The 25,318-nt window shown below is 39.9% G+C and overlaps 2 protein-coding genes and 1 non-coding gene across 6 annotated transcripts in view; 2 read left to right on the top strand and 1 right to left on the bottom strand.

The window, feature by feature from the left end:
* The window catches only part of MBTD1 (mbt domain containing 1), a 48,065-nt gene extending 47,217 nt beyond the window's left edge, over window positions 1–848 (bottom strand). The window contains exon 1 of one of the 3 annotated variants that reach the window (XM_070393400.1): window positions 53–848. The gene's annotated coding sequence lies outside the window, so the exon portion shown is untranslated. The remainder of the gene's footprint in view (window positions 1–52) is intronic. The other 2 variants (XM_070393405.1, XM_070393408.1) reach the window with 2 other exon arrangements.
* On the top strand, window positions 429–25,005 carry UTP18 (UTP18 small subunit processome component). 2 transcript variants are annotated; one of them, XM_070393409.1, is made up of 14 exons: window positions 433–860; window positions 2,474–2,586; window positions 4,681–4,779; window positions 7,273–7,340; window positions 9,428–9,516; window positions 11,223–11,348; window positions 11,453–11,627; window positions 13,270–13,370; window positions 13,654–13,744; window positions 16,142–16,265; window positions 17,287–17,461; window positions 22,276–22,418; window positions 23,727–23,765; window positions 24,769–25,005. In XM_070393409.1, exons 1-13 carry the CDS (start codon window positions 522–524, stop codon window positions 23,749–23,751), a joined length of 1,668 nt encoding a protein of 555 aa, XP_070249510.1. In that variant the 5' UTR covers window positions 433–521; the 3' UTR covers window positions 23,752–23,765; window positions 24,769–25,005. The 2 variants fall into 2 exon arrangements, with proteins under 2 accessions (XP_070249511.1, XP_070249510.1); XM_070393410.1 differs by lacking the exons at window positions 23,727–23,765; window positions 24,769–25,005 and adding an exon at window positions 17,722–17,809 and having other exon boundaries at window positions 429–860; window positions 22,276–22,362.
* On the top strand, window positions 7,438–7,544 carry LOC138995299 (U6 spliceosomal RNA). The gene has a single exon (XR_011468608.1). It is a non-coding gene; the product is annotated as a U6 spliceosomal RNA (small nuclear RNA).
* Window positions 25,006–25,318: the final 313 nt, after the last annotated feature.

The raw sequence follows: 25,318 nt of genomic DNA, 5'->3' as shown, positions 1-25,318 counted from the left end.
CAGCGCGCCTGCGCCGTGACCCGCGCCCCGATTGGCCCACTTCCCTACATACCCTCCTCGCTCGCGTCCAGCGTGGGACCCTCGGCAGGCTCCGTACTCCAAGGGCCGTACCAAGACGGAGGGGTGGACAATACAGTAGGGGCTCGCGTTAAGTGGCGCGGCTAAAAAGTCAGGAGGAAGAGGAAACGTTTCATGCCGTCATCTGAGTTCACACTCTGGCTTCCTCGTGCTCCTTTCAATCAGTGGCCGCTGCTAAGTTGTGTCGGAAAAAAATTTTCCACTCCAGTCACGCCGCCTCCCCCTCCACCCGGAAGATTGTTCCTCCCCGAGGAACTCCCACACGGGAGGGGCTCGTGCGGGGAGTGGGCGTTACGTCGGGCGAGAGTGGTGGTCACGTGCTAGCCGGCTGCGCATGCTCCTTCCGGCCCCCGGGGGCCTCGGCCGCCGCGGACCGCTCCGCGCCTCGGCGCACGCGCACTGAGGCTCCACGTGAGCGCCTGCGTTTCTTCTCCAAGCCAACGATGCCACCCGAACGGAGGAGCCGAACGAAACCGGAGCGGAGAACCGGATCGAGGCCGAACCGGAAGACCCCAATGAAGCCGGACAGGAAAGCCGGAGCGGGGCCGGGCGGGCCGCCCCGAAAGGCTGCTTATTCATCCCAGCGGAAACCGCCGGCCGGGCCGAGAGCAGCGGCCGCTGCGATCACGATCGCGGCGGCGGAGGAGAGCCGGCTCCGGGAGCTGCACCGCCTGACGCTGGAGGAGGACAAGCCGGCCGTGGAGCGGTGCCTGGAGGAGCTGGTTTTCGGCGACGCCGCGGACAACGAGGACGCGCTGCTGCGGCGTTTGCGAGGCCCGCGGGTGAGAGAGGCCGCGGCGCGCGGCGGCTGGGCGCGCTCGGGCGGGGCGCGCGGTGGGCGGCGAACCTCCGGAGGCGGAGCCTGGGCGACCTGCGGCGCCGGGGAGACCCAGGTGGGAGGGAGCGGGAGAACGCGGGCGCCGAGGGGGGCCTGGCGGAAGGTCTCGGGAGGGCGGAGACCGAGCCTTCCCCGCCGGCGTGGGAGCTGCTGCGCCTGGTACCCAGCGGGCGCGCAACACCTATGTGTTTGGCGGCTGTAGTTGGGAGCATCTTTCGTGGTTCAGCCCCGCGCGTCCTCATACTCCGTGTTCCTCCCTCGGGGTCGTCCGATCGCCTGCCTCCGTACCTGGCGGTGATTCAGGAGTTCCACTTGGGTTTGTGGAATTAGAATTCGTGGGCACGGGCCTGGGAATCTGCGTGTTAACATTTCTCCAAATGATTTTCTCTCCAACGTTGAGAATGATCACGTATTCGTCTGTTCAGCAAATATTTGGGAGCCTGTTAGGTGCCAGGTATTTTTTTCCTAGCAATGAAAATCCTGTTTTTGCACACTTAAAAAAATCATCTTTTATTATATATTTGGCTTTTTATTCGAAGATAAGGAGCCCCAGGCATTGTTCTGGGCACCGGAGCAGAAACAGCAATGGGGAAAAAATGACAAAAATCCCTGCCCTCCTGGAGCTTATTATGTATTGTGGCAGAGGCATAAGATAAAGGAGAGAAGTACTGTAAAGTTCTCAATGACAAGTGCTGAAGAGAGAAAAAAAAAGCATTCGGGAAAAGGGAGATAAGTGTGCGGAGAGAAGGGTGGCCACGCAGGACCTCACTGATGATGGCGGTTTGCTAAAGGAGCGTGGACCCAACAAGTAACAGCTGATGGCCAGAAACCCCTTTGGGTGCCTAATCTAGTAGAGAGATAAGGAGCTACTATTGGAAAAGTGCTGAACCGTGTGACTCTTTCCTAGTCAGGAAAAGAAACTGTCCATGTGAGGTGGGATTTATTGGGCTTTGAAGGGTCGGTCGTAGGTGGGTAACAGCCAGTAGGAGTAATTTGTTTATTTCTACCCTATGGTTTGGGGAAAGCTCAAGCTCACTTCAGGTAGTGTGTGGTCTAGATTTAGACTTGTTAGTGCAGTATAGCATTTCTGAAAAAGGGATGGGGTCAGGAGTGACAGAAGAAATGGAGAAGAGGTATGTCTAAGAATATGAAATACGAACTAATTAAGACATTCAGTCATGTGATTTTATCTTGGATGCTAGTTGGCCTCTGGTCCCGTAATTTCTGTAGTTCTGGGGTTTTTCCTGCTCCTTTCTTCATCTGTCAATTTACCTTTTGTTGTTCTTGTCTTGCTTGGTCTTTTCCTTTGAGCATGTTGATGTTCTCTCCTTGACTGTTCCATCTTACCCCGCCTGTCCAGTGTGCGGTACCGTTCTCGAACTTCCTCATTTCCTATTTTTCCCTCCAGCCTTTGCTGTGATAGCATTCTGTCTTACTATTTTATCAGAGGGCCGTAAAAGCAAAACATTCTACAAGCCATCTAACTTCCAAGGTTTACGTGTCTGTCACCGTGGGACATGAAAACCTTAGTGCTTGAGGGCCTTTTTTCTTCTCTAGGTTCAAGTACAGGAAGACTCGGGTGACTCAGAAGTGGAGAATGAAGCAAAAGATAATTTTCCACCTCAAAAGAAGCCAGTTTGGGTGGATGAAGAAGATGAAGATGAGGAAATGTAAGTTGCCGAATGTTTTCTTCCGCAATCTCTCTGAATACTTTAAAAGTTATATCGAAGGTTTGAAAAAAGTTCTTTTTACGAATATGTGATTATGTGAAGATTTGAAAAATATTGGAAAGCATAGGAGAGAAAAGGTCATTCATAATCTTGCCACCGAGGTTAACATGTTGGCGTACTACCCTCCCTTTCTCTTCTGTGTTGTCTAGACCTGATTTTGCCTCCTAATTTGGCCAGTTCCTAACTGATCATTGGGCAAGTTTGGAACTACCTTTTCTCCTTTGTAAAATGGAGATAATGATGGTAACTATATCAAAAGACTCTTGAGATTTAATGAAGTAGTATATGTAGAGCTCTTAGCACAATGCCTAAAACTGAGAAAAGACTAAAAAATCTGTATACACAATATGTACTTTAGTAGATGAAATGACACAAGTATTTTTCCCCACTTGAAAAAGAAATGCCTTCATAAACATTTAAAAAGGGTTGTATTATAGTCCATTGTATGAATTTACTGTAATTTCAATAGCTGTTAATGGATGGATAGTTTTTTTTCCCCCTTTAAAAAAATTAATGTTGAGATACACATTTAAGCATAAACATTGACTCACTTTTCTAATTATTTAAGAAAGATTATGATAGAATTAACGAGCACAGGCATTTTTTAAGACTCTTGATGAACACTGTTAGACTGAGCATGAGGTCCTACCAATTTATCGTTCCATTAAAAGGTGCCCATTGCATTTCATTCTTACAAGCAATGCTTTTTTCAGACTTTGTGAGTTTAATGGGTGGAAAATATATACTTAGTGCTGAGAAAACATTTTTCATTGGTGTTTCTTAAAATGTCCTCTTATGGCTTTGTTTATTTGTTTACTGTAGAGACTTTATTTAGTAGAAATTATATGTATTTAAGGGTACAACATGATATTTTGTAGTAAAATGATTACTAGTCAAGCTAAGTAACATATCCTTCTCATATACTTTGCATTTTTTGTGTGTGTGGTGAGAGTCCCTGAAATCTACTCTCAGTAAATTTCCACTATACAACACAGTAATATTAATTGTAGTCATTATGCTGTACATTTGCTCTCTAGACTTATTCATTCTATATAATTGCAGTTTTGACCAACATCTCTCCCATTTTCCTTACCTCCCCATCCCTGGTAACTACCATTTACTTTCTGCTTCTTTGTGGTCTGCCTTTTAGATTCCACATACAAAGAGATCATTCAGTATTTTTTTCCCCTGTAAATATATTTTTATTGCTTTCAGAGAGGAAGGGAGAGGGGGAGAGAGAGAGAAACATCTAGAGAGAATTATTGATCTGCTGCCTCCTGCATGCCTCACACTGGGAATTGAGCCCACAGCCCAGGCATTTGCCCTGTCTGGGCCTCCAAATGGGATGTTCTGGTTCATAGGTCGACACTCAACCACTGAGCAACACCGCCAGGCTCCGTCTGTCTTATTTCACTTAGCATAATGTCTCCAGGTTCATTCACGTCACAAATGGCAGATGAGACTGTTTCTTAATGATCTTGCTTTATCAGCTCCTTACACGTTGAGAATTTCAAACCTTTATATGTCAAATTTATTGTAGGTTTTTCTCTGAGCTTTCTGTTTGCCTTTTAATGCTTTTAAAAATATCTGATAGAATATTTAGGTTTTTATATGGTCAAGTCTAGGAATCTTTTTCTTTTTTTTGTTGTTGTTAAAAAGTAAAAAGTCCATCAGAGAGAGATAAATGGGTGCCTATATTTTTCCTTCATAGTATTTCAAGTTTTTAAAAAAAATAATTTAATTTTTTATTTTACCTAGATTTTATTTAGGTGAATGGCATAAGCTGTGTCTAAAGTCATTATGTATTTGAAATATTAGCTCTTCAAAGGGTAAGTTGTATAGTGTAAAATGTTGGAGACTTCTTTTTGTTTGTTTTGGGGAAAATAGAGAATGTGCGTCTCAGATGTTCCATATCTTACAAGTTTTGACATACTGTTCAATTAAGTTAGTTTTCTCAAACTACTAAAGACAACAGTTGTTTTTTATATTAGTTCTTTAAAAGTCACTTAAACCATGCTGTTCTGTTTTTTATAGGGTTGATATGATGAACAATCGTTTCCGGAAAGATATGATGAAAAATGCCAGTGAAAATAAACTTTCAAAAAATGAGCTTCAAAAGAGACTTAAGGAAGAGTAAGTATCCTTTTTCATATGACTTAATGAGAAGGTCTTTATAACCAGTAGTTTATTTTGATCGCTCAGTCTTTGGTTGTAATAGCTTCTTGGGTAATATGATTTCCATTTTGAAACAGTACGAACATTGCTATTGGAAGACATTAAATTTCAGTATTTTGAGGGAGGATGAAATACAAGCACAAAAAAATTTTAGAAAAAACTTGTAATCTTATCATCCAAATATCATAGTCAATGATAATGTTGCTTACTTGCTTGTTCCTTTGTATATGGTAAGCCATCTCTTTTTCACACTTTCCAAGCTCTTTTAGTTGGACAGAGCTAGGAAATTTGTGTATATTTTATCATAATGATTTCATATTGATTCTTCCAGTTCAAACTTACAGATCTTTTTTTTTTTTTTTTTTTGGTGTATGGACCAACAGTCCAACCAACTGAACCACACCGTGTGGCCAGGGCAAAACATTGAAAAATATTAAAAATATTTATGTTTTTTATTTTATTATTATCTTTGTTGTTGAAAGAAAATGTTTTATTTTTGTTTGTACCGACATTTAAAAAGCATTTCTAGAGGTTTATTGCATTATTACTTTTTTAAAAAGTAGGTTTATTGAAGTATAATTTACAGTAAAATTCACTCTTTCAAAGTATCTTTATGAATTTTGTTAAACAACTAGTCATGTAAGCACCACAATAATTAAGATAAGGAATCAAAATATAGGCCATTGCCATCACCCCCAAAAGTTCTCTTATATTACCCTTGGTAGTCTACCCTCTTGCCTCAACTTCTAACCCCTCTTGTCCCTGACAACCACTGATATTTTCTGTTCTTACAGATTTGTTTTTTTTCAGAGTGTCATTAATGACATATACAGTATGTACTTTTTTTGACTCTGTTAAGCCCATTTAGTGACTCTATTACAGTATTTCAGGTGTTACATTTTTTCAGCTTTATTATTATTTATTTTTGTATTTTTATATTTTTTTCAGCTTTAGAAGATCTTTTCAGCTTGAGACTGTTGTATTTTGTTTAGTTTCTGTTTCCCTTTTGTTATGTTAAACTTCCTTTAAATACTTGAATATGTTTGTATTAGCTATTTTAAAGTCCTGGTGTGCTAATCCTGTTATTCTGTCATTCTTGTGCAGCCCTGGGCAAACTAGGCGGGCCTCGTTTGAAATGAATAAAACTAAAAAAAAAAAAAAAAGACGGTACCCTTTTATGTAATGATGTTTACTTTGAATTTATATTAGTTCACACAAACACTCCATCCATGCTTTTGTTCCGGTCCTCCGGTCCAGTTTAAGAACCCATTGTGGCCCTCGAGTCAAAAAGTTTGCCCACCCCTGTTCATGTGTCTGTTTCTATTGACTGACTTTTCTGGTTATGGGTCACATTTTTCTGCTTCTATGCATGTCTAGTAATTTTGGATTCTGAGAAGTGTGTGTTAACTTCAGTGTCTGGGTTTTGCTTTTTGCTTTTTAAAAAAATTGTATTGATTTTAGAGAGAGAGGGAGAGGGAGAGACAGAGATAGAGATAGAAACATCAAGGAGAGAGAAACATCAACATCTATTGGCTGCCTCTTGCACACCCCCTGCTGGGGATCGAGCCTGGAACTCTGACCAGGAATGGACCCGGTGACCTCTTGGTGCATGGGTCGACACTCAACCACTGAGCCATACCTGCCGGGCTGTTTTTTGTTTTGTTTTCTTTTAATGACTGTTAAACTTTGTGTTGGTGGGCTGTTAATTGGCTCAGAGATCAGTTTGATCCTTTAAAAGGTTTCTTTTTGGCTTTGTTCTAGAGTAGTATATTATACTCCAGGCTGGTTTAGCTCCATTACTAAGGTATGCCCTTCCTGGCATCTCTTACTGAATGCCCAGTGTTCAGTAAGGACCTTCTCTAACTGGTTGGAACTCCAGTGCCTGAGCTTTGGTATTGTGCAACTTACAGCTCCTTAGTAGTTGTTGGCCTCACCTCATGGAGTTTTCATCCTATGAGTGTGCAGCTTAGTATTCAGCAGAAGTGTCTGCCAACTACTGTGCAGGTTTCTGGAACTCTTTCTCATCTACGGTCTACTGCCCCTCCAATTCTAGTTGTTTCAGCCTCTTTCAGGTCTGATCTTTTTCTCTGTGCCGGGGTTTTAAATAATTCCTTCAAGGGAAAATCCTGGTGATGGTAGGGCTCACCATCTGGGATGAGCCCCAAGATCTCGGATGTGTTGAAATGAGCAAATAAGACAACCATATAACTAGATGTAAATAATTAACAGCAAATATGTATCCAGGTGTCCTGTATCCAGGACTAGTTTAGATAGAGATTCATGAAAGTTTCCAAATTAAGTTCTTTGGGAGTATTTTGTTCTTTTTGTTCTCTTCTTTGGAAGAGAATATAAACATGTTCTCAAGGATGGTCTTACCTGTATTCTTTAAATGTATCATGCTCTATGAACATACAGTGGTTACCATACACATTTTTCATGTTTTTTGCTTAGATTTCAGCATGCCATGGGGGGAGTACCTGCCTGGGTAGAGACTAATAAGCGGAAAGCATCTTCAGATGGTAAGTGTTGATTCCTTTGTTTATTAGTAAAGAAGTTCTATTCCTGTTCTGTTATTATTTGAGCTTTCTCAGGAGGCTCATTAAAACCTGGTGTTTCGTGCTCACTTCGGCAGCACATATACTAAAATTGGAACGATACAGAGAAGATTAGCATGGCCCCTGTGCAAGGATGACACGCAAATTCCTGAAGCGTTCCATATTTAAAAAACAAACAAAACTTGGTGTTTCTTTTTTTTTTTTTTGAATTAAAAGTTAATATTTAATAGAATATCTTTTTTTTTTTAATAATTTTTATTTCTTAAAGTATTACAAAGAGTATTACATATGTCTCCTTGTTTCCCCCCCTTGACATTCCCCCGGCCCCTACCCCCGCCCCCCCGGCCCCGTGTCTTGTGTCCATTGGTTAATCTTATATGCATGCATATAAGTCCTTCAGTTGGTCTCTTAATCCCCCCCCCCCCCCCCCAACCCTCCCCAGGCTTCCCACTGTAGTTCAACATTCTGTTCAATGTTGCTCTGCTTCTGTAAAAACTTGGTGTTTCAAATATGTCTTTTTAAAAAAAAAATCTGGTTTTGAAGTCCACCATTTCTCTGAGGGAAGCCCTTTTGCAATAATGTAAGGCTTGCTTAACAGCATATTCTCCACTGTAAAGACATAATGGATGGATTTTATGATTTTTTTCCTCAACAGAACTGTGTTGCCTTATGGCATAGGGTTAAGGAAAAATGAGTAGTACTGTTCCTTCTTGATTCATAGTCCCTTCTGAAGACATTGGCAGCTAATTCAGCTGACCAGTAGAAAATGGGATGTCTGCCTAAGGAGCACATGTCAGGTCAAGCCCAGATGATTAGTCACTTTATAAAAACTTATTTTTCAGTTCCAGGTTTTAAGTTTGGTTTGTACTATCACTGTTTCCTGCTTTTTAGATACTTGAGTTTAGATGTAACTATGAATGGCAAAGCCAAGATCTGATTTATGTGCTTGGAGTTATAAATTTTATACTTGGAATTGACCTTTGAAATCCTTTAGGGAGTCCCAGATAAGTCCTCCCACATAATTCAGGAGTCCTTCCTTAGCATCCTTGATATCTGATGAGTTTCTGTTTGATTACCACCTCTCCTCCCTCCCTCCACCTGTCAGTCCTCATGGTAGTAAAGTACACCTTCACCACACCCATCAGTCCTCATAGTATTAAAGGACAGGGAGCCCCCATACAGGGAGCTACTTGTTTTATATAATGCTGTGGAAAACTCAGCCTGTTATTAAATAGAAGTGTATCTTCTGGTTTCCAGCCAGATACTTGTAGAGGTTGAGGGAATCTTAGTGTTGTAGCTTACTTTATTCACTGCAAGAACCTTTTCTACAACATCTGTTAGATGATAATTTAGCCTCCGCTTAAATACATCACATAATGTACTCTTTCTTCTCCCTCTTTTTTTTTAATGCATATTTTTATTGATTTCAGAGAGGAAGGAAGAGCGAGAGAGAAATAGAAACATTAATAATGAGAGAGGATCATCCATCAGCACCTCCCCTCCTCCCCCCTACCCCACTGGGGACAGCCTGCAACCTGAGCATGTGCCCTGACTGGGAATTGAACCGTGACCTCCTGGTTCAGCGGTCAATGCTCAACCACTGAGCCACAGCAGGGCGCTCTTAGCTCTCTTTGAAGTTCTAATACACAGTTTGCTGACATTGGTCTTTCAGTTCTACTTCTTTTTCACGAGAGTTGTTAAGCTAGCTCTGCTGTCCACCCTATTGCCAAAGAACTCAATATGAATTCTTCTCAAATTAAATGCTGAGTTTATTTCAACTTCATTTCATCTTGTTCTAGTCACTGTCTGAATGTGTGTCTTTCATTCTAGAGTCAGGCTTGATTTTGATCATATATATTGAGCTCTGTGTCATCCTTTTCCACTGTTTCAAATGTATTTTGCTGTTTTACTTTTACCAATTGCAGCTTAAATAGAGTAGTTAAGGTTGGGAGGCTGGTAAGGGAGTTGAGGTTTCAACTATAGACATCTGGGGTAGGTAATGCTCATCTCAATTACTCTAAAGATCAGCCTTGTGGGTTTGTTTGACTTAGATGAAAGTGAAGAGGATGAAGATGATTTATTGCAAAGGACTGGGAATTTCATATCCACATCGACTTCTCTTCCTAAAGGAATCTTAAAGGTGAGAGTCAGTGAAGTTGGGCCTCCCCAGCTAATTACCTCTGAAATTCAGTATGCTTCCCAGTTACAACAGTATGGATTCCTTTTATCTGTGGGACTAAATGTGTTTGCTGTCATTTTGCCTTGGTAAATACTTATGCTAGTTTTTCATCTGTTACAAAAATGATCAAGAAAGTTAAATGATGTCCCTAGGAATCTTTTAGGAATCCCATTTGATTTCTCCTCTTGCATTTCTCTTTATTTCTCTTGGCACCAGCCTAGTTCATTCCGCTGTCCTCTGTCACCCCGGTTACTGCAGTAGCTTTGTAACTCGTTTCCCCCGTCCACTTTACTTCCTCCTGAACTACTCTTCATATAGATATTTTTAAAATAAAGCATTATGTCACTTTTCATTGTGTTTTGAAAACGTCTATATTCCTTTTCATGGTCTATGCTGCCCTTCATGGTCTGGCTTCTGCCTACATCCAAAACTTCATCTCAGACCTTTCTCCGTGTTTCCTAGTCAAGCTCTGCAGGCCTTCTTTCTGTTTCTTGAATGAGCTTAGTCCTTTCTTGCCTCAGAACTTGTGCTCTTGCTCTTCTTTCTGCCTGTCTGTTCTTCAGGCGCTGCTAATAGCCAGCTCATTATTCCCCTTCTGCTCAAATGACACTTTAGAAAGGTCTCTCCTGGCCTCTGTATCTAAAGTGGTCTACACTCATTACTTTCTAACTCGTCACTGTGTTTAGCTTGTTCATTGCAGTAACCGAGTGCCTACCCAGCACCGTGCTTCAGTTAAATATCTGTCACATGGACAGATCTCTCTTTGACATGGATATTTTTCCCCACTGTAAAGCCGTGGCATGTATATTTGGATGGGGAAGGGGACCCTATTGTGATAAATTATTAGGAAAAAGTGATTCTATCTCCCCCCACCTTAAGACAATTCATTGAGCTCATAGGGTGAATTCACCTCCATTGAAAATGGAGTCACCATAAAAATTTAACTTCAGTGGTTATAAAGCATACACATAATACCTTGTTTTTTATGTAGTTAAAATTTTAATATAGAAGGAAAACCCTATAAAAACAAATAATTGAAAATAGTTCGAATGATGCATGAGATAGTCATTACTTTAAACTAACAACCACACACCCTGCAGAACATAAGTACGTCATGCTAATCATAGAACCTCTTATTTTGTGCCATGAATGCAAAGATGCTGCATAGTTTTAGGTAAAATTTCCCTGGAAGTCAGTCTTTTAAGCCAAATAGGGTGTATCCCAAAAGGTTGTGGGTTGGATTCCCTGGTCAGGACACATACCTAGGTTGCAGGTTCAATGCCCCATTGGGGTGCACATGGGAGGCAACCAATCAATGTTTCTCACATTGATGTTTCTCCCCCTTCCTCTTTCAAAAATCAATAAAAACATGTCTTCAGATGAAGATTAAAAAAAAACAAAAAACCAAACCAGTAGGGTGGATCTTGGAGAAGTGACTGTATCCTGGTGCTCCACGAGCTTAATCTAATCCTTATTTGATAGACAGTAAAAATGGATTATTGTATGGTAAAATGACCTGCTAGTTGGTAGCAGAGCTGTGGTCTTTTGGTACCATTCCAGTGGGCTTTGTTCTGCAAATAAACTATTTTATAATGTCTTTCCTTCATGCTCTAAAGAAAATGTTAACCCATTCGAATTGTTAAAATTCCAGCTTTATTTTTCCATAGATGAAGAACTGCCTACATGCCAATGCTGAACGTCCTACGACTGCTCGGATCTCGTCTGTGCAGTTCCATCCTGGTGCTCAGGTGGTGATGGTTGCTGCACTAGATAACTCCGTATCACTGTTTCAGGTATGTCATTGCATTTTTAAATGACGACTTGAAGTGAAAAGTTTGCCACCAGGATACAGGGTCTATGGAAATAACCAAAAGGAATATTTTGTACTTCCTTACAGGTTGATGGGAAAACAAATCCTAAAATTCAGAGCATCTATTTGGAAAAGTTTCCAATCTTTAAGGCTCGTTTTAGTGCTAATGGAGAAGAGGTTTTAGCCACAAGTACCCACAGTAAGGTGCTTTATGTCTATGATATGCTGGCCGGAAAGTTAATTCCAGTACATCAAGTGAGAGGTAAGGTTTCTGTTGAACCCATAGCTGAGTTCATTTAACAGTATTTACAGCCCCTTAGTTTCCTCCTCATAATTTTAAGAGAATTTTTATAAGGATTTATTTGAGCCAAAATGATGACTTATGCTGGGGAGCAAGATCAAATGCTCCCTCCCTATAGGATTCTTAAAAATAAGTTTCTTTAGTTATAGTATTGTTTAGAAAATGTCAGTGCATTGGTGAAACAATATGTTTGAATGAAAACAGTGAACTGGCTTTGCATTGAACACTTATTATGGGAAAATCATAATTTGGAAATATATATCCCCCTAGACCAGAAAAGCAGTTGCAAATACTTGTCTGTAAAATTAGCAATTAATGCAGAGGAAAGAGCATGAGCCTGGGAGGTAGAAGATGTGTGTTTCACTTGGTTCGACAAATTATTTCACCTCTCTGCTCTTGAGGAAATTTTGGTAACCTCTAGTTCTAGCGTTTGTTATGGTAGAATTTTGGTTTACATTTAAAGGAAATAAAGTACTGCATTTAGAGGTTGGAATATATTTTAAGGCATGCACTAGATCCTTGTCTCGAGGGTATTTATTGGGAAATCTCGGGAGGGTCTCAATAGAATATACATCAGCTTTCCAGGTGTGTTCTTTCAATCAGGGTTGTGGTCTCCAGTGATTGGTTGGTGCCAGGCAGAGGAGGGTCATTAGTCAGTTTATCTGGTCCTAATGTCAGCCATGGTATCTCTGTCTGGCTTTGCTGCTTTTCTGGTCCTGGAGCTGAAACAAAACTGAGGCTTCCATGTTATCCCTAGGGGTTAATGCTTAAGGGAGTGGTCATGCAAGGGCCTGCCTGGGAGTCTTCTTCAGCCCCTTGTTCCTTCTCCAAGGGGGTCTGTGTCTATGCATGACTAGTGACGTGCCAGGAGAGAGTTGGAGCCACGTGATCAGTGATAAGAAAGGTCAAGGGGTCTAAACTGCATGACCAGCTATATGCTAAGGGAGGAGAGGTTACTCTGGGGCGAGGTCCTTGTTTTTCCAGTTTTGCCTGTTGGTAGGCACCCGAGGCCTTCCGCCCTAGTGACCTTCTGTACCTGGCCAAATGTCCATCTAACTGCCTGTCACAAACCCACTTACTATGCTATGGAAATTGGCCGCCCCTTTTCTTATCAATTGTCAGCAGTTGACCTAAAAATCTTCACAAATCTATAAAAGGGTTTGTATTTGACATCTTTAAAGCGTTGTATCTTCTTTCCTTAGGCCACATTGTAAATTTTATCTGGCTTTTATTTTGAAAGGTCCAGCAATTTGTAAAGAGCAATTATAATACTGATACTAGCAATTATCACTATTTTTTGTGAGGTTAAACGCAAAACGCTATATAACTAGTATAATATACTGTAAGCTTTGGATGAAAATACAGTTATCCTTTTTTTAAAAAAATTTTTTTTGGTTAATCCTCACCTGAAGATACTTTTTTCCATTGCTTTTCAGAGAGAGTGGAAGGAGGGTCAGACTTATTCAGTGGCTGAGGCTAGGTTTTGTTTAATTTGAGGTACTTGGATATTTTAAAAGATCAGAAACTCTCAAATGTCAATGAAAGATAGGTTTATGGAAAACCATATTAATCCTTATTTAATTGATTCCCCTTTCTTCCTAAGGTTTGAAAGAGAAGATAGTAAGGAGCTTCGAAGTCTCCTCAGATGGGTCCTTCTTGCTCATAAATGGCGTTGCTGGATATTTTCATTTGCTGTCAATGAAGGTGAAGCGTTATTAGTCGTTGCTTCTTCTAGGATAAGACATTAGTGCAGGGATGGTCTTGAACCATAACTCATGGTGTCCGTAAGTCTGCATCCCAAGTAGAGGAGCAGAGTGGCTCTTGGGGAGAAGCTGTGGGCAGTTGGGGGAGAACTTTGGGGTACAGGGAAAAACAACGCCGAGGAGGTGCTACAAAATGGAGAACTGGTTGTTCCTATGCTACAAGGTGTGATTCTTCGGTGCCCCTCCTGCAGCGATTTGATAAGCAATATTTATTACTTTTTTAGACTAAAGAATTGATTAGTAGCATGAAAGTAAATGGAAGGATTGCAGCATCCACGTTCTCTTCAGATAGTAAGAAAGTGTACGCCTCTTCGGGTAAGTTAATGACATGATCAGAAGCTTCTTTGAAGCTTTGAAGGTGTTTACATTTCAAGTTTAATCAAAAATTGTGTTTTATTTTAGACTTTCTTGTCTTAGTAAGCAAATCGGTTTTGTTTTTAGCATGCATTTTTTGTTGCCATTGGCCTTCTCATTTATTAGCTAATGATAGTGAAGAGCTAACCATTTAACATACACCACTAACATGTTTGAGGAAAAGAGGGAAAGTAAATGCTTATTTAAAAGATGTGTCATTCTAAGACTTTCTTTTTGAAAGTTACGTAGAATCATCACCCCTTTTCTTTTAGCTCCTGGTGACTTGGATAATGTTTGGAATTTTCTTTATTGTTGACTCAAAGCAATTCAGACCTCCTCTTTCCTGATATTCTGCAGCACTATTGACCAGCTCTTTATCATCCCTGATGTTCCCGTATCTTGTGCTTTCCTGCTCTTCTGCCTGTCTGACCAGTGTCATCTTTGCCTCCTGCTCCCTTTCCTGAAGGATTTTGAGGGCCATCCCAATCTCAGTGTAGTCCATGCTGTTTGGTAGTGGGGGTGTTTGAGTGGTTCTGCCCAGGAGTGGCATCTCATAATCTCTGCAGGGCTTTTTAGCATAATTTTTATTTTACCTCAGCAAGGAGCATTTGATACTATAACATTATTTAAAGTTTTAAAAAGATTAACGTAAGCTTTAACTTTTATTTAAGTTTTGTTTTGGCCTAGAATCAAACTTTCACAAAACCGAGTTAGATTTTTTTTTTTAACCAATTAATATAAGAAGGTCAGCAGTATCTATAGTCCCTATTCTAGGTTTTCTGAGAGGTACAGAACAAATATTGGTTCAGAGTAATAATCCTAGTGAAATGGCCCTTGGACCATTGGAGAGTCAGAGTTGGGGAGAAGAGGTGGAGAGTCAGCAGGAGTATATGAATTGGATGTGGATGTAAAATACTTACAAATTTGGTCACCATGGAGGAGGTCAAATTTAGCATAAGAAAGGCCCTAAAAGGAGGGAAGGTGTAATCACAGGTTGAGTCTTGGTAATGGGGGGTTGCCTATATTTTACTTGTTATTCTCCCCTGTTCTCTTTTCTCTTCCTTTTCTCTTCTGAAAGAAGTCATTTATGTGGTTGACATCATATTGTTCATATTGTTACCTATAAAGAATGTTTTGAGATAGAAGGATAATTGAAAAAATAATTTACCTTTTCTCTTTTCAACTTTATCAGTTTTTTTCTTTTTCCTCATGGATTCATTGTTGCCTCTTTTGCTTTAAGTCTTCATCAACTTGTGATCATTTAAATAGACTTGCTCTCTGGGTGACCTTTCTGCCCTTGATCCCTTCTTTTCCATTTTAGTTGATTGCTAGCTAATCTTTAAACACCTTTCTTTATTGTACCATTACCCTGCAGAAAAAGTTTTGAAATACGATCCTATTAAAATTTTCCAATTATATTTCCCTGCTACCTACCCTAAATCTGTATGCCAGCCTGGGAGATTTTATTTGTTAAGTAAAGAGTAGAAACAGTGAGATTTATTCAATTCCATGGGGAGGATAAAAGTATATAGAATAGTGAACTTGAGAGCAATATACACAAAAAAGGAAGAGCTGAAATAGGTGAGCGAAGAGCCATTTTTGAGATACTTGTAGGGTTATTATAGAAATAAATTGATACTGGGTGTGGAGAAGAGGGTGATCATCAATACTGATAGCTATAGGTGTGAGAAAAAAAATTAAGGACTGATTTTGGCAATTAGATGGCCATTTCTGTTATGAAAATGTTTGTGTTCTCTTCAGATTTAATATTCTTCCTTGTACAAATTCTCCCTTCTCAAAACTATTTATGGTTGTTTATATTTAGCATTCCTTGTTATTTAAATTATTTGGTAATAGGTAAATTGTGTAGTTTCTTAAATAAATTATAAATTCCTTGTGGTCTGGATCAGTTCACTTCCTTTGCTTCACCATCAACATTATCATCAATCTGACATCTAAATCACCTAGCCTCACATACTAGGTGCTCTAATACTTGTTGATAGATGTTTGAAAACCTGGGCTGGTGGGTATTTTATTCTTTTATTTTATTCTTTTTTTCAAATTTGCTCCAGTAATCTGTGAAATGTAGAACCTTTTTCTAAAAGCTCAACTCAAGAGTTTGTGATGTTCACTCTAAATCTAAAGATACTATTAGTGACTAATTGAGAATGCAGTTTTCTATACATGGGAACGTATGCAAGAAATATTTTTAGGCCAGTTTTGTAGATCTAGGTTATTGGTAGTAGGTATTTATTTGTAGTCCCTTGTACTGTTCAAGAGGGACTAAGATCAGTCAGTTCACTTGCTTTTCAAGTTTAAAACAAAATTAACCAAACCTTCTTTGGCTCTCTCTTTCAGCGGACGGGGAAGTTTACGTTTGGGATGTGAACTCTAGGAAGTGCCTGAACAGGTTTGTTGATGAAGGCAGTTTATATGGATTGAGCATTGCAGCATCTAGGAATGGACAGTATGTGGCTTGTGGGTGAGTAAAGAGAATCACATTGTGGTAATGAGAAAATACTCAAGAATTGGATATTCTAAATGGTGCTTAAGTACTGTTCATAAACTGTTGAGTAATAGGAGATCAGTAAACCCAGGTTGTTTACATTTTGTTGTCTTAGTGCAGTGCCTTATAATATTATTGGTGGTTTATCTGTTCTTTAGCAAAGAAAACACTGGACTGCCTTGTTTCATTGTATTTTTCTTATATTTGAAATATCTATTTGATCACGTCAAATTTTCCTGTTACTATTTTAGTTACTTGTTTTGGCCTTAAAGGCACTTAAAGCATTTTTGCCTTCATCTGGCTAGGTGGTATAAACCAAAACACATGTTCTTTGGAAATACTGTTTGTTAGAACTGTAGAAATTTTGAAAGTATTATCTAGGACTGTGGTTGGCAAATCGTGGCTCGAGAGCCACATGCGGCTCTTTGGCCCCTTGAGTGTGGCTCTTCCACAAAATACCACATGTGGGCGTGCACGTACAGTGCGATTGAAACTTCGTGGCCCATGTGCAGAAGTTGGTGTTTTGTGGAAGAGCCGGTATTTTGTGGAAGAGCCACACTGAAGGGGCCAAAGAGCCACATGTGGCTCGCGAGCCGCGGTTTGCAGAGCCGCAGTTTGCCGACCACTGATCTAGGACGTTCTTGTGTGATCACTAGAAAACAATGGCTTCAGTCCTCTGCTTGATTCTAAGGATCCAAGGTGGGAGGAGGAGGCATTAAATACCTGTAATTCGTACCCACCAAACCACCAACCAGCACCTGTAGTTTTAGAATTTGGAGGATTGGATTTTTATGACTTTCTTAGCCTAAACACAGTTGATCCCTAAAGAGATTTTGGTTAAATCCTCCCTGGGTGGGAGGTCCAGTGGGTCTCGCTGTCCAGAAGCAGAAGGTGGTGGGGCTAGATGTTCAGATAGGCCTGGGACCGTCTTGGCCCCTTTGGCTTTGCTTTTCCCTTTGCTTGTTTTAACCTGTCATATTCCCTTTTTTCTTTGCAGTTCTAACTGTGGAGTGGTAAACATTTACAGTCAAGATTCTTGTCTCCAAGAAACAAACCCAAAGCCGATAAAAGCTATAATGAACTTGGTTACTGGTGTTTCTTCTTTGGCCTTCAATCCTACCACAGAAATCTTGGCAATTGCTTCAGAAAAAATGAAAGAAGCAGTCAGATTGGTAATATTTCTTTACCTTTTCCTTTTATCATTGATAATTTTAAAATTTAAGTTGAAGACATGGAAAAATAACAGGAAAGGAGAGTGTGGATTATTTTAAAGAGTAGCTTCTTTTGATGTAGAAATTACTAGTATTGTCGCTTTTGGGTGTGGTTGTAGGAAAGATGCACAGTAGCCACCACATTTGTATTATGTCAGTTGTTTTGGGAAAGCTGTGCTGTTTTATTAAATTTCATAAGTGGCTATTCTTCATTTTCACAGGTTTCTTTCTTCAGCATATTATTAAGGAATATGTTTAAGGCAAACACTTCTTTCCTCTTCAGTTTTCTTTCCTCATCTACCTTCTGAGGTATGTTGTCTTAGTGGAGTGGAGGCAAGTTTTAGATTTGAAAATAAATTGTGTAAAAAGATTGCAGTTTAGCCCGGCCATTGTGGCTCAGTGATTGAGCTCTGATCTAGGAACCATGAGGTTCAATTCCCAGTCAGGACACACGCCAGGGTTAAGGGCTCGATCCCAATGTGGGGTGTGCAGGAGGTGGCCGATCAATGATTCTCTCTTATCATTGATGTTTCTCTCTCTCTCCCTCTCCCTTCCTCTCTGAAATCAATAGAAATATTTTTTTTAAATGATTATCTCTCATCATTGATGTTTCTCTCTTTTCCTCCCTCTCTCCCCCTCTCCCTCTCTCTCTCTCTGTCTGAAGTGAAGAGAAATATATTTTTTACAAAAGATTGCAGTTTAAATAGCTAGGTAGTGCTTGTGAATATACCTTTGTACTAGGAGTCCCCAGGACCCCTCCCAGGTTTGGTGATTTTGTAGAAGGAACCACAGGACTCAGTATATAGTCACACTTATGGCTAAGAGTTGTTAACAGGGAAAGGATACAGAGTAAAATCGGCCTGGGGCAAAGTCCGGGGGAAACCAGGCACAGACTTCAACAGTCCCCTCCCAGTGGAATCACCGGACAGGTGTAACTCCTCCAGTGAGATGTGACAGCATATGTTAAGTGTTTTCTAGTGAAGCTCATTAGAGACTCAGTGCCAACGTTTTTATTGGGGTTGATCATATGTAGGGACCCTCTGCCCAGCATGTACCAAAATTCTAGGCTCCCAGGAATACAGGCAGGTGTTCAGCGTAGACCACATTGTATCCATGGGTTAGGCACAGTGCGCCACCCTGGTCACTTAGAGGAAGTTTCAGATCAGTGTAGGGGACTGTGTACCAGTCAAGTTCCCAGACACCATCTCAGGGCCCCCCTTGTGGGTAGTGGGCCTTTCTAAGGAGAGCAGCCTCAGGCCTCTGTTACTCTTCTCTGCCCAGTCTCAGAGCTCAGCTTACAAGTCACTGCATCTCTGTAAGTTTCTTTCCCCTTAAGCAGAATCAGTTTCTTCACTCATTTAATGGTTATTTGCTCTAGGCACTAGGTATACAGATGGCATAGAACTTTGAATGGCAGTATTGCATTTTGCAATACTGTATATTATGTATATTATTATGTGTATACTACCAGGTGGAAGGCGCTTCACAGACTTATTTTTATCTTTCATTCAGCAAAGAGTCTGGCATGCTTCATCAGCTTTGTATAATAGTGTATAGTTTACAAAGATTTACAGAGAATTCTACAAAAAAACTTGAGTCAAATAACAATTCTCAGGATTAACTTACTCAAAGTCACAGCTAGTGAAGGGCAGTACTGTACGTCCTGATTCCATATTTTTTCTAGCACTTTACTTTTTTGACTGAATTCCTCGGAGCCCTAGAATGTGTACAGGACTTCAGATGGCACGTAGGTCAAGGAGGAGGCCCAGCTCCCACCTGTATCACATAGAGCAGCTTCACTGTTACCTGGTACATATGGCATTCTGCGTAACGCTTTCTTTGAGGAGGGAAAGGATTCTGCTAGAATAAAGTGTTTGAAAAATACAGCATTGTTTTATTGCCTCTGTTGAATGAGTCATTTGGTAAACGAGAAGGTTCTAATTCAAGTCAGCTTTAAAATCTCCATTCCTTTAATAGGGGTGGTGGACTAGGACATATTAATCATTGATCATTTCAGTGGTAGTAAATTGTTTTATAAAACCATGGGATCTATCTCATGCAGACATAATATATTCTGCAAGATGCCTAGTAAATTCTGCCTAGTTTGCTTCAGTGATGAGGACAGCATTTATGGTGTTTTATTGTGGTAAAATCACACAAGGAATTCATTAGTAACAGCCAAATCCCATTTTTTAAATGTTAGTCAACCATAATATCTAATGGAAAGAAGCTGGGCCTAGCAACTTCAGAATATCTCAGTGAAACAATGTTAGCATCGTTAAATGCATTCTCATAATGATCCAAACAGCTCTGTTATCTCAGCACAGCACAGTGAATATAAATCTAAAGCATTGTGACATTAAGAGACCAGGAAGTTAAATTGTTATTACATCTGTAATCTTGGATGTAGTAGAAAGTTGGAGAACTTCTTATCTATTAAATTAAGGATGAGCGAGCTTTACTTGTTGAATTTTGATATCTGGGCCCTTAAATGTAATGACAGATGTGTGTTTGGAGATAAAGGGAACTTTCTAAAGTAAAGAAGTTTGGTTTTAATTGTTCAATTATACCTTAAAATGACGATAACCATAGAGGTTAGAGCACTGCCACCTTCTAACCAGGTAGGTCATAGGTCTGAGGAAAGATGTGCTAATGCAGTGAGAGATTACAATGGGGAGTTGCACATAGATAGAATTGAGTCTCTTGGGAGGACATTGTGAACAGTTTGTTAGTTTTTGCCCCCAATAGCCAAGTCAGTAGAGGAGATAAAATGAGTTGTTGATAAGCTGATGTTCATTCTCCAATAGGAAGATCAGTACATGGCCACTCTGTACCGGTGTGTAGGTTATTTGTTGCATGAAGGCACCATATGTAAGGCGTTGTGTGTGTATTTACCACAGTATTTTGGTACTCTGTTCTGTTGATTTAGCTATTAAAATACACAGCTAACTTCTGTTACAAATTAGCTTTAAAAATATTACTATACATCTTGTACCCCAACTTTTGCCCTGTAGGGAGTTCCTATTTGTAATAAGCAGTTGACTTAAGTATAAAGTAACATGAATCCAAATTAGGAGGCTGTTTTTTCCAATTTCAGTTAGAAAATAAAAAGGTAGTTTAATACACTTCTCTTTAAGCAGTTATTAAAGTAGATAGGTTGGTTCCGGTATATTTTGTTTTGGAAGAGTCAGAAAAGCAGTCCCCAAACTTCTGAGTCATGACAGAAGAGTTAATGAGCAAATATATGGGCATAGTTTGAAGACCAGGTTACATATAGGATGGAAGTAAAAGTAAGGCTTGGGGCAATTCTGTCCTTGGCCCTTGCAGCAAGTGGTTATTTCCTGATTGTCTGCTCCCCTGACGCCTTGGATCACCTCTTCAAAGTTGGTGCATGCTTGGAGGTGCAAACTTATACTAACTAAACAAAATAATTAAGAAGCCAGGCCACTTGCCAAAACACATAATTCCTGCATTCCCAAACTAGGCGTAAAACCTTCTGCAATATCCATACTGTGGCTTCTCTCCTAAAATACTAATGTGCTTTATTATGTACTTTAATATATATATTTAAATTTTTCAAAGACCCTATACAGAGTGGTATTTAAGAAGCTTAAAGGTTAAGTTCAAATTGGGTACTGCCAACTTCTTAGCTTTAATGGGTCAAGACCACTTCTCATTGGCACTAATGCCTTTGCATTGATGCCATGCTATGCAGTGAGGCCTGTCTTCTGGAGAAGTCGAGAATAATTGAAAATGACTCGGGGATTCACTACATCCTTTCTTGACATATAATGGTCCATAGGTATATATCAGGGAGTAGGGTCTAATACTGGTAAGTGACTGACTAAAACCTGTTTAATAGACAAATGCATATATTAATGGTACTTGTCTATGAAAACCACCTGATTGGATGGTTTAAAGTCTCGTCTAGAAATGTGGAGGATGGCAGACTACCAAGATAGCCAGCTGAATGATAACTGTGTGTATGAATGTGAGGGTGCTGTGTTTCTTGGAAGAGCTAGAGAACATTTGAAAGTGAGGGCTGTAAAAGTCCTATTCTGCTTAAGGTAACAGATTCCATGCTTGAGTTTTACTTATCTGCAAACTGGGTGAGGGCTTGTCTTGCCTGTCCTGGACTTGGGCTCATGTTTCTCCAGAGACTCATGGAGAAAGAGGCTGTGTGCCTATGTGCTTAGGCCTGGCCTTGATGGGAGCTTTTAGCTCTAAATCAGAACACAGTTTCACTTGAGAAACCAGGTTTTCATGATCCAGTCCTCCTTGAGGAGAGATTGCCAAAGGCAAAGGATGTGTTGCATAGTTGAAAAGTAAAAGCGAGAAAATAAGTTACATGCTATTGGAATACATGGCATGACTTTGCCGAGGCTTCAGTCATGTAAAATCAGACTCTTCATAATGTTTAAAGTATCCGTTCCCTGTGACAGATTTTAGTATTCTTTACTGTGGTCATTAAGTGAGAGCATTAATGGGTATTTCTATTGACTTAGTTTATTCATTTATTTGGCAAGCATTTGAATCTCCCAGGCACCATGCTAGATGCAGCTTTAAAAACATCAAGAAAATGCTTTTTTCTCTTCCTTCCCTTCCCTCTCAAATTTGAAAATCAAATTTTAATTTTGGAATATTTTGCTACATTAATGTGTACTACAGTCAAAATGAGCTTTTTGTTCCAGCTAAAAGATAAGAGTGAAGATTAAAATTTAAGAAAGTTGAGTTCCCAGTTGTTGAAATGTAAAGCTTTTCATTATTTCCTGCAGGTTCACCTTCCTTCCTGTACAGTATTTTCAAACTTCCCAGTCGTTAAGCAGAAGAATCTTTCTCTTGTGCATACCATGGATTTTTCTCCAAGAAGTGGATACTTTGCTTTGGGGAATGAAAAGGGCAGGGCCCTACTGTATAGGTAGGTATTATTTATGTGTAAAAGTCAGAAATATCTATAATCTTCCTTTGAAAGTGTGAAGAGATGCTATTGTTAACACATTATATATAATTTGTTAATTCTGTAATCAGTTACAATAAGTTAATTACAGAGTTTGACATCTCATCTCTGTTATCTAACAAAATATGCATTTTTCTACCATAAAACCATAAAATGGCACTAGCAGAAAGGTTCACCTGGGGATGTTTTAATTTTATTTGTTATTTGTTGAGTAAGCTGTATTTTGAGAATGTCAAATTGAGGAAAAGTAGCCACTTTAATAATATTGCCATTTTCTTGTGCCTTATGTTGATTTGGCAATTTGCTATTTACTCATTAGATTTACATTTTAAAAAAAAATTCTTTTCCTGCAGCTGTAAGCTGTAAATAAGGACGTTAACCACAAAGATATCCAAAAGTTATGCTTTGTCCAGGGTCTTTTCTGCACTCAATATATTTGGCTATAGAGCAGGAACAAGTGAAATCTAGTAGCATTGTTGCCAGGAGATTTCTGTGACAGGTGGCTTCAGGGAGAACCGAAGAGCTGGAGACCTGTGACTTCTATCACAGCCCCACCGCCTTGCTCCCTTCTGTTGGTAGTGGGTGCTGCATAGAAGCCTGCGTTTATGTTTATATGCTTTGGGGAAGGTCTGTTTTCGAAATAAAATGAAATCTGGAGTGAAGAAAAGGAGGCATGTAAATTGAGTTTGAGGATATAGCTGTGAGAAGAATATAGCGAACAATAATATGGTTTCAAGTTCAACTTACTTTGAAAGGAAAATGAGTTATATCTGGAAAATTGATATTTTCCATCCTCATTTCAGATCATTTTTGGTGATTCTTTCAGTTTGGATTATATGAAAGAATATAGTCTTGTTGCACTTAGAAATTCTCTTCCTTTGGTTTATTATAACTGAAATTTTCTTTTGTTTAAGTAAGCCCCACAGGCCATTAGCGTTTTCACCAGAGCGTTGCTCTCTAGTGAGAGTTTCTGACAAGTAGGTTGGACTGACAACATTTCTGTGGGGTATGGCTGGTCAGGTATTTCTTAGACCCCAATTTGATGCTTTGGGACAAGCTTAAGACTTTCATCTAAAATCTGAGGTGTTAGCATTAGACTCCTTCAGAATGTCCGATTGAGAAGTCAGCCTAGCTGCCTGGTGAGAATGACTGATTATACTCCACCCTCCTACCCCCTTAAAATATCCCTAAGTGCCCTTCTGTGATCTGATTGACAGTACTCTGGGTTATCACAACGTTGTTTAGATGATTTGTCTTTTACTTTTGCAGGTTGCACCATTACTCAGACTTCTAAAGAGATCATTTGAAGTAAGAAAATCCTTTAAATTGCTTCTTCAGGTTTTAAGGTTACGCCCATTGCTGTCGGTGGCAAAAGGACCACATTAGCTGATCTTTGTTTCTTTGCCCCTGTGTTGCTATGTATTCCTTTAGGGGAGTGGGACGGAAGGTAGATCAGGAAGAGCCTGGTTGGATGTGAATCTTCCTTGGGAATTTCTTTTTCTTTTCTTTAAATCAATAAATTTCAGAAAGGAAGGGAGAGGGAGATTCTCATACATGATGAGAGTCATTGATCAGCTGCCTTCTGCATGCCCCACACTGGGGATTGAGCCCAAAACCCAGGTATGTGCCTTGACTGGGAATTGAACCATGATCTCAGTTCATAGGTTGATGCTCAACCACTGAGCCACACCGGCAGAGCGTCCTTGGGAATTTCAACAGTAATCTGGCCCTTTTCTTCTGAGGTCAGCTCTCTAATGTAATTACTAAACATTTAATCCACAAAGGAGACTGAACAGTGAGAAGTATCTTCAGATAGAATTAAAGCTTCCCGGAGCTTCAAATCCTCTTACTTTATACTATAAGTTTCTTGAGAGATTATAAGTGCTTGCCCTGTAGCTAGTTAATAGTAGATTGTCATAGACCTAGTTAATGTCTGGTCGTTAGTTTTGCTGCCCAAAATTTAAAACAGGAGGACATGCTGCTTCTCCCAGGGTTTGACCTTTGAAATGAGACATGGTAGACAAGAGGCTGAGCTTTGCAGTGGGCCTATTCATTACAATTGACTGATTTGATCTTTGGGATTCATACATGTTGAGGAGAGACTGGGAGTGCATATAGAATTTAAATAGAGGAAAGAATTTTTGAAAGTAGAATAATATTGAGCAAAACATTAGCTGTGGGGGAAAGCACTCCAGCTGTTTTGCCACTGAAAATTACATTGTCAGCACATGTTGTTTGTTTGTTTTTTACATGTTTGTTGATGATCAGCAGTTATAAATCAGGTATGTGATTTCTTCTGTTCTTTCCTCAGATTCAGTTGAGTCACAAGAGAAGCCCATCCTGATAGATATGAGAAGCTTTCCAGAATGTGTGATAATGTACGGATCATGATTTTTTGAGCCAACTGTACATAATTAAGTTAATAGAAATGTATAATAAATACATGGCAACTTTTGTGTGAAAATAAATGTATGTGGGAGAACGGGTGGGATAGAAGGGGTCAATGAGGGGGGGAAAAAGTGGACATATGTAATACTTTTAACAATAAAGATGGAAAAAAAATATATATGTGGTTCTTCCCTCCCCACCTGCACACAGACGCACTAACGTGGATGCATTTCTTTTAAGAGGAAACCTGAGAAATTGGAAACACCTGTCTGCAGCCAGAAGTCACATAGGGGGTGTTCTCCTATTTCACACTCAGCCCTGATTAGTAGGCCCTCCTTTCCCAGCGTAGGTCTCTCCATGTTTCAGGGTAACAACTGACAGGCTCTGATCGGCTTGACATGAGAGCGATGACATCTCATAGAATGAATTTCAAACTTCCAAGTCGTCCTGGAAAAGTGATTGTGGAAATGAAA

This window comes from Myotis yumanensis, unplaced genomic scaffold, assembly GCF_028538775.1.
Source record: "Myotis yumanensis isolate MYYU_CA2020_CCGP unplaced genomic scaffold, mMyoYum1.0.hap1 SCAF_16, whole genome shotgun sequence".
Taxonomy (NCBI): Eukaryota; Metazoa; Chordata; class Mammalia; order Chiroptera; family Vespertilionidae; genus Myotis; species Myotis yumanensis.
Note: the sequence above shows the minus strand (reverse complement) of the source record. Positions and strands in the feature narration are given on the sequence as shown.